Source organism: Helianthus annuus, chromosome 1, assembly GCF_002127325.2.
Source record: "Helianthus annuus cultivar XRQ/B chromosome 1, HanXRQr2.0-SUNRISE, whole genome shotgun sequence".
Lineage (NCBI taxonomy): Eukaryota > Viridiplantae > Streptophyta > Magnoliopsida > Asterales > Asteraceae > Helianthus > Helianthus annuus.
In genome coordinates this window covers 67,848,068-67,857,433 of record NC_035433.2, presented here as the reverse complement: position 1 = coordinate 67,857,433, position 9,366 = coordinate 67,848,068, and the positions used below count along the sequence as shown (strand labels likewise).

Here is a 9,366-nt window from a genome sequence, read left to right as displayed (position 1 = left end):
ATACAAACTCCTTTCTCAAAGAATTGGTACCAAGATCTAAAGGATGTTCCATCGATTGCTCTGCCAGAGAAAGCCTTGGTTGGTGCTGCTATGAGCCTTTGCTGGTGGATGAATCGGGAGGAGAAGCCAGTGTATATGGAGGACGGTAAAGGTAAGATTTGGGGTTTCCTTACCCTGTTTGCTGCCCTTTCTTTCTTTTTGTTTGTTTGTTTTTTTTGAATTTGTGTCTGCTTCTCTCTTTTGCAGTTGTGTTACACCCTTATATTTATACTAGAATTTAATAACTATTTTATACCAAAAGCCGATAGAAGTTACATAAGTTTCAAAACTTTTACTAGTTAGCCTACTAAAAACAAAAGTAGAACGTAATATTGTTGTTTAAGACTTTGATTACAACAAAAGAAACACTGTTTAACAAGTTCAACATAGCGGAAGCTTCGAAGTGGAGTGTTCGGTTCATTCATCTTCTCGCTTGATCGCCATCCTTGACTTCTAATTACCTAAGAATCAACAATTAGATCGTTAGCTCTTGATGTTTAAGAATGATAAGGTTTAAAGACTTAACTCCCCATTAAAAAGAATAAGAATATAAAAGTGTTCCAGGCTCCACCGTAATTTACGGTACCATCGTAAATTACGGTGAGTGCTGGAAATTCCTGGTTGCACCGTAACACAGGAGAAAACCACCGTAAATCAAAACCCTCTACCGACACCGTAATTTACGGTAGCACCTGGGAATTCATGCTTTTGTTTGGTTTGAGCATTTCAACCAAAATTCCAACTTTCGGGTTTCAACATCCTGCGTTATCAATGTAGTAAAGGTCTAATATTTCTAGTACATCATACTATAGCCACTACATACATCAATTTATCATGTTCAGAATATAGATCATGTTTACTTGATTGTTTGACCCGTTTGGCTTGCCTACGGAATTTCCTTCCTTCATGGCAACTACCAACGAGCTAAATTCGTCATTCATACTAGTATTCAAATACGACAACGCCTTCGCTCCAATCCAATTTAACTAGAAACTTGATAAACAACTACAACGATCTAAATTTACATAATGTAACGAGACATGTTACATACCTTTCAAAGCGAGCCCTTCAAACGAGCGTCCACACCGGTTTGTCCACTAGATGCCCCGGCTTCTTTTCCTAAAGAGTTCAAGCACTTTATGTTTAGAACTCCATGTTTTACTCACATAACGCACGTTCGTGATACTTCGTATTTATGCGTTTAAACTTTACAATTCAGTTTTCTTTTAAAACCTTCTTTGAGGCATTTCAACGAACATTATGGAGGCAGAATTTCTATTTCATTTGTTTTCATGTTTATAAGTTGCTAACTAGCCAACTTAACTTCAATTAAGCTATCACATGTCATGTAAACATCACCTCTTTCCTGGAACTATCTTCTAAGGTCAATTTTACTAGATTAACCTCTAAGAACCCTAGAATTCATCATCACCTTGTAAAACCCACAACCCACCTTCAAGGTGTTCATGGAGTTTTCTGAATTTAGTCATGATTTCACATGTAATTGGTTGAATTTAACTTCTAAACACCAAATTGATTCTAAATTAACCAAATAACACTCATGCAACAACAATTTTCCAGATTTCATAACATCATGAGAAATTCAAGCAAGAAATTAACACAAGTTTTTACATACCTTAGAATCCTTTCGTGATGAGGATCACTAATCTATGTTTAGATTTCGTTTTAGAACAGATTTGGGCTTTCAATTTGAGGTTTTTGTGAGTTTAGGGTTTTGGAATGGGGTGTCGCCCCCTTCTTCTGTTCTGATCGACCAACACTCCAAAATTTGGAGTGTTTGGTTACTAATGGTGATTTAATTTTAGTTTTGACAATTCCAGCCCCTCAACTTTGTTCCACACTTTATTTAATAGGTTTTAACCTTTTATGAGTTATTTCTAGTCTATCAACTAACTAGGTTAAAGGTTCCTATTTAGTAAATTCCCGTTTATTAATAATTTATAACTTTAACATAAAGTTTTATATTTTCGGGGTGTTACAAGTTGTTTCTTTGTGTGTTGTTGCATTCGAGAGAGAAGGTGGGAAGATGGCTACTATTCCCAAAAAGGATGATTAGGAGCTTTGGTATCTTCTGATTGTGAAGAATTTTGTTCTTCCGCGGGATGAGGATTTGGCTGCGCCCAACCCGCAACTGGTGCTGGTAATTTTACCATAACTGCAATACTATTTCTTGCTGCTTTTGCGCGTTGACTAATTTTTGCAAGTTTTGTGTTTTTCTGGTGCTGGTAATTTTACCATAGCTGCCACTGCTACGCCAAGAAAGAATGATGCGGAGAAGACTCAATCATCCAATGCCAAAAATGTGAGAGGAGAGAAGAAAGGTATGGGCCATTCCTCTGACTCCTGGTGTGATTATGTGGTGGTATCTGACTCATTGGAGGGTCTTGCGCCTGCAGTTGTGAGGAAACCTAAGGCGGAACCTAGGGATACTGCTGACATCCCTCCGTCAAATCCTGATGACCCTATTGACTTAGAGTCAAGTCCCGAGCATTTGTTGAAGCCAAAGGCGGGAAAGAGAAAACAGACTGATACTGAGGCTGAAGGGCAGCCTGCCAAGAAGGTTCAAAGGAAGAAAATCACCAGAAGAGGCAAACTTGATGCCTTCATTGCGAAACCGGTTCTTGGTAAGTCTTTCTTTGTTTGCTTTCTATGCGCATTGCATGTTTGTAATATATATTTTTGTTTTTGCAGAAAAACCAAGTTCTCCTGTTCACGCGGAGCCATCATCCGCGGTTAATGAAGATCTTCCGCCCTCACCTCCTCGCGCCCCGATTAGCGAGCAGTTAGAGAGCACTAAAGCTGCTGGCGATGATGAGGTGGAGAAGACTGCTGGGGCAGAGAACCCTGAGGTTGAAAAACCTGCTGATGTTGCTGCGGAATCGGAGAAAGTTATTAGCCCGGAGACTGTGGATGTTGATGTTGGGCGTCCAAAGTCTCCTGAAGTTGTTGCGCGGGACCCGGAGAAAGGAAAATCTGCTCAAGAGATTCCTATAACAATTTCTCCTTCCGCGGCTTTTGGTTCTGTCCATGAGAATATCGAGAGGAATCCTGGTGGAGACCAGGGTTCTTTTATTCAAGCTGATGAAAATTCTCGTATCCGCCCGGATGAAACTCCAGGGGATTATTATTATAGATGCTACTCGGAGAAACAGGCGGATGAGGTTCATACGCCGGTGTGGAAGTTGAAGACAGGGGATACTTTCTCTGATTGGCACGTGTGCCATGAGTGGTTGCAGGGAACTTTTCCTCCTGGGGAAATTAAGTTCCAAGAGGGGCGTCCTCCTGAGCAGACTTATCATGCCTACCTTGAAGAAGCTGCTACTTATACATCCACTATGCATCGTATAGTGTGTGAATGGCGTAGTATGCACAAGGAATGGGCTGCTTTTGAAGCGTCTCAGAAGAAAGCTGCTGAGGATGAGGCCCGAGCTGCCCTATTGAGGGCTAAGTTAGAATCCGATCGAGCCAAGTTTGAGAATGATCAAAAGACTGAGGAATGGTCTATTGCGGGGTGGAAGAGGAAGGCAGAGGCTGAAGCTGCTCTCCTTTCCAAAGAGCATAAAAATTGGAAGGAAATTTGTGAGAAAGATAATAAAGAAAAAATGGGTCTTCGCAATACCATTAATAATCTCAAAGCTGAGGCTGAGAGATTAAAGAAACAAGATGCAGAGATTGAGAGATTAAAACAAGAGAAGGCTGAAGCCGAAGCAGCGCGTGATGAGGTGTAACACCTCGAATTTTTGTGTCCAATGATGTGTTAACACGTGTCATTTGTTTACACGTGGCATCTATAATAAATAAAGGACTAATTTTGACAAACCTTGAAAGTATATAAATTCGAGGGTTATAAATGTCAACAAGGGTAAATATACTGTATAGTATCCCTAAATAATGCTTAAACCTTCAAACGAATAAATTATAGATCGTACAAAAACAAAACGCGGAAGAAAGTGGGCGATTACAAACTACAGGGGTTAACTGTGTCAACATGTTTAATAATACCTCTGAGTGACCCTTTAACGTTCCAAAGACTTTGTAACGGTATTATACCCTCACTAAAATAATATATACGAATTTCGCGAAGTTTCGATATGAAACGAGAAAGTTACGATCGAATTCGTAGAAGAAGGGTTAAAAGCGTCAACAGTGAAAGTTAAGGCTTTCCAATATAATTTATAAATAAACCGGGGACTTAATAATGCGGGTAAATAACACGAGGCCCCTATCGGTAAATAACCGAGGGCCAAACCGCAAAGTTACCCCTTCAAACCCGAAAGGTCAGGTAAATCATTACGAAAGATTTCGTTATTAATGGCCAGATTCTGTAATCATAACAAAAGATTTTAAAATTCTGAAATCTTAACCTCTCGCGACCCGCGTGAAGGTTATGGTTAAGTTGAGGCGGGCCGCGAGCCACCTCAAATACGCGCCTGATTTCTTAAACTCAAGCGACCCGCGTTAAAGCGCATGGGAACTCCCATGCGGGCCGCGTGAAGTGCCCAGATGCAGAAAGTTGTAGTTTCTTGCCTTTTGGAGCTTTTGAACGATCAAACAACCAATTAATGGAGCATGGGTGCCCCCTACACGACCCATACCACTTAGGGACACCTGCCCATGATCCATGATCAATTGTAGACTGTTGTGTAATGATCTTGAAGGCTCTTGAGCACTATAAATAAGCTACATTGGCTCATAACATTCACACAACTCAAAAATACACCTCTGATCATTTCAAGAGCTCTCAAGTCCTCTTCTCTGCTCCATAAGCAAGAACACAACTTCTGTAAGTGATCTAACCCTTTGTGGTGTCACATTTCCTTAGTAAATGGCTAAGAACCAAACCGTCGTAACTACGGTTTGACTTTACAATAAATCAGTAATGGTTCAGTCTTATGACGAATCAAAAGTGGTTATGAGTTGGTATTTATGTGGGTAATAAACCTCTAAAATGGTTCCCCCTGATCACCACTCTAACTATGTCAAATGTCGAGTCAAACGTGCGGTTAAAAAGTCAACAGAAAGCTATTTTAGCGATTTATGCATAATCTGTAATGTATATGTTATGGAACCTGTTTTGATAATCATAAAACATGATAATAAGTATATAAACATGTTTGCGCTCGTTTGAATCGATCATTTACTATATTGAACCGGTTCGGAGCCGAAAGTCGCATAAGTTTGACTTTTGCTTTGACTTCAGTTCTGACCCGTTTTAGTGAGGTATAAATATACCTTAGGACTCTCTTAGGACCAGGTCACATGTTGGTATACGCCTCTGTGGTCGGTTCATGAGTTATCCGAGTCTTTTACGTATTTCCGTCATTCGCCTAAAAGTTGACCGTAACGGCCTTTTAAAATTAAAACGAGTATTTCGGACACGTGAACGGACCAAAACCTTGCTTGTTAAATTATAAGCATGTCCTTAAAGTTTCACGTCAATCCGAGGCCTAGAATGAGAGTTATGCTAAAAGGCGCACTTTTAAGAAAGTTTTGTAATTAACGGCGCAATTAGCATAACGCCCATCTAACCCAAGTTTTCGTCACCAAAACTTTTACCCACTGTGGTAAAATAATATTTTGGGAATTTTAAAGATTTTTAAAAATTTTTACCTTGCTCATAACCTGCGGTTATGGCTACGGTTCGGTTAATACCGAATATGCCCTTTTTGGCCAAAACGGGAGTTCTACAAGGTCTTTTGACCCGATTCCAGTTGCTACTGGTTTTAAATAATAAATAAAGTATTTTAAGCTTTATAAGCTGTTCGGGAAACTCAGATTTCCTGTAGAACTCGAAAAGCCCTTTTAAAGTCTTTAAAATGACCGAAAAGCCCCTACGGGGCATAATATTAACTTAAACTCGTTACGGGCATTACGGAAGGTATCCTACTGATACCAAAATACTTTTAAAGCATATTGACTTAGGAAATAAGCGTACGACTCTTATGGTTAACCGTTTCGCCTATTTGCGCACACGGTACGGCTCATGGAACTAGTTTTCGTGCAATAGCCGATATGGGTCAAATTATATTATTTGAACCCCAAAATCCAGAGTATGAACTATAAACCCACATAAAACAAGTCACTGAACTTGTCGGGTCCAAATCATACTCCATTCTCGGTTTTCGCCTTTTCGTGCGAATTAACCATATCTATATATCGGAATCAACCGGTTTAAGCTACGGCTAATACAAGGACCGTTAGGATTCTAAGAGGTTAATTAAAAACCTTCGTTCCAGATTAGGAGCCCCAGTAAAAGCTATCGGTGACTTGATCTAAATTAAGGAATATACTTGCAAAGGTAAATACTTTAACTTATTTCCCCTATATGGGCTTGGGTTACGGTATATTAATACCGCTTGATTGAGCATTATATAATTCCATCGCTTAGGTGGTTAATTGATTAAATATGATCGGCTCATTTAAACAGTTTTGTTGCTTATAAGCCTTTGGGGGGTTTAATGACCGTTGTCCCGGATATCCTTGGCATCATTTTACGAAATGGCCACGACCATCGACATCCCGGTGTAGGCGTACACCCGGTATAAAGTGTCGACATTAAAATTAAAAGACGTAGCCGTTGGTTTTTGTACTACGGTTTTACGCAAACGTGGTGTGTCTATAAATCTTTAACCCGGCACGACCCGGGCTACTGAACGCATAAAAGAACATGTAAAACGTTCACAAGATCATTATGAATTTTCCCAAGTTATAAAAGAGTTTGTGCCTTGTGCATTCAAATCAATTTTAAATAAACATTTTCAAATGTGTCAGTTGAATGTATTTACCAGTGTAAACTGACGTATTTTCCCCAAAAAGATTAAGTGCAGGTACCTAAACGTAATTGGCTGGTATTAGCTCCCTAGCGTCGGGATAAGCCTCGCAAGCTTGATTGCAGTATCTGATGGAACAATACTTTATGTTTACTTACGATCCACTGTGGATATATTCAACCCCTGTAATACATTTTGATATTACGATCAGAGGTTGAAATTTATATATTTATCTTATGCTTCCGCTGTGCATTATATAATTGTGTGGTTTGACTATATTGTTGCCAACATCGTCACGGTAATCCCCCACCGGGCCACCGGTGAGACACGTGGAAATCGGGGTGTGACAGGTTGGTATCAGAGCCAACATTGAGTGAATTAAACACTATCCTATTGTGTTTAATCTCAATGACACAATTGCACATACTTGAGTCTAGACAATAACTTAGGACAAATTCGGATTATTACTCCTTTTTGTCTTTATTTTCGATTGATTTTTAATAAGTTATGGAGCAGGAAAATGCCACCTGTTATATTCCGAGGAAGAGGAAGGGGACGTAGAGGCCGAGGAGAAATCGTGACACATCACGATCAAGAAGCTGGACCATCTGGTACAAGACATCCTTCGATGACACGGAGCGAAGAGCCACAACGACGAAGAGATCTTTACGAACCAGCGAGGCATTCCACTTCGCACAGCTCGACGCCATCCTACCGGCACTCCTTTGGGCCAGATTCAGAAAATGATCCCAATAACCCACAACCTTCCTTCATACCTCTGCAACGTTCAGTTTCGCACCGGAATTACGACGACCCTACTCCATACTACATAGGTCAGTTTAATCCGGCTGACTACATACAGGAACCTTCAGGTTTTGTTCCACTAGGGCCACAAGACCACTTTTCGGAAGATCCCATGGAGGAGGATGAGGATCCAACTGAACCAGCTCGTGGTACGCCCACGCATCCGATAGAAGTTTCTGATGGGTCATCCTTCCATGGAACGCCCTATCAAGGACCTGACAGTTTCCAAGCGATGTTTGACCGACATGAATGGTACTACACGCCATCTCGACAAACATCTCAACAACCGAGACATCCACAGGATCCCTCTGAGGATTCACGCTTTGAGGCAGTTACGCCACCACCTCCGCCACCGGCACAACCAGTAATACCTGATCCGCCGAGGCGTAGGAGGACAAATGCTCGTATGTCTACACGAGGAGGAGGGGGTATTCACTTCAGCACTCCTCGACATTCTAGTAGTAGCCACTATCCGCCGCCACAAGAAGAAGGACCTTCAAGTCCTATACAGGAGGCGAACTCCGCACCTACTGCACGAAATTCGCCACCATTTGGGTATGACCAACCCATACCTGCTTATACGGGTCCAACGGCTTACAATCCGTTCGAACCGTCACAAGCACAATACAACTACGGCTATGAGCGCGACCCATATGTGGTGTCGGCTAGATATAATGCGCGCTACCCTGACGGAGCACATGGAAACATGGGACCACCGGACTACTCAGCTCATGGGTATCCAATACCTCCCAGACCTCCAGTTCCGCATCAAGCGCCACAACCACGATTCTCTCCTCCTGAACAGGAAGAAATACTCCATCGACTAGATCGTGTGGAGAGAGAGTTCGAGGAAGAAAAGAAAAGCCACCGAGGATTTCTCAAAGGCTTGGCGAACCTACTAAGGGGCAAAAAGAAGAAACGTGACCATTAGCCCTTAATAGTAGTACTACTGTAACTTCTACTTTGAAATAAGTCCCTGCGTGGACAACTTATCATATTTCAGTCCCTACGTGGACTTATATTTAGTCCTTGCATGGACACCTATCTTGTATTAGTCCCTGCGTGGACTTGTCACTTATTTTAAAACCTCTATGGAGGTATGTACTATTTGAAAGACCCGTTTAGGGCAATATGTGATTGTATTTGAGATTTTGGAATGTATGTTATGAGTTTTGTTTTAATATATATAAAAATAAATCAAAACCATTCCTTTTATATTGATCTGCCTAAATAAAGAATCTTAAAAGGTGAAACCTAGCTTGGGGTCTGTTAAGATCTAGTCAAGATGGTACGACCTAACTGAAAAGATTCTGATTCCCTGTTAACCTCTGTACGCATGTTAACATTCATGGCAGATGTGATTCGTTAAAATCACGCACGTCATTCTTATACAATAATCCTTTAAGGATTTCAAAACCCAACTAAATGATATATAAATCGTGGGTTAAATCACCAATGAAGGTGATCAATATTATAAAGACATCCATTAGTGATGCAATGCCTACGGGCCAGTATTATAAAGACATCCATTAGTGATGCAATGCCTACGGGCCAGTATTATTAAAACATCCATTAGTGATGCAGTGCCTACGGGCCAGAATTATTAAAACATCCATTAGTGATGCAGTGCCTACGGGCCAGAATTATTAAAACATCCATTAGTGATGTAGTGCCTACGGGCCAGTATTATTAAAACATCCATTAGTGATGCAGTGCCTACGGGCCAGAATTA

General features: G+C 40.8%; 1 protein-coding gene and 1 long non-coding RNA gene across 2 annotated transcripts; one reads left to right on the top strand and one right to left on the bottom strand.

The window, feature by feature from the left end:
- Nucleotides 1-309: 309 nt before the first annotated feature.
- LOC110896326 lies at nucleotides 310-1,833 on the bottom strand. The gene is made up of 3 exons (XR_002567838.2): nucleotides 1,676-1,833; nucleotides 1,091-1,158; nucleotides 310-500 (listed from the first exon to the last, which is right to left on the bottom strand). It is a non-coding gene; the product is annotated as an uncharacterized LOC110896326 (long non-coding RNA).
- Nucleotides 1,834-2,383: 550 nt separating this feature from the next.
- LOC110892325 lies at nucleotides 2,384-3,788 on the top strand. The gene is made up of 2 exons (XM_022139496.1): nucleotides 2,384-2,684; nucleotides 2,752-3,788. Exons 1-2 carry the CDS (start codon nucleotides 2,384-2,386, stop codon nucleotides 3,786-3,788), a joined length of 1,338 nt encoding a protein of 445 aa, XP_021995188.1.
- Nucleotides 3,789-9,366: the final 5,578 nt, after the last annotated feature.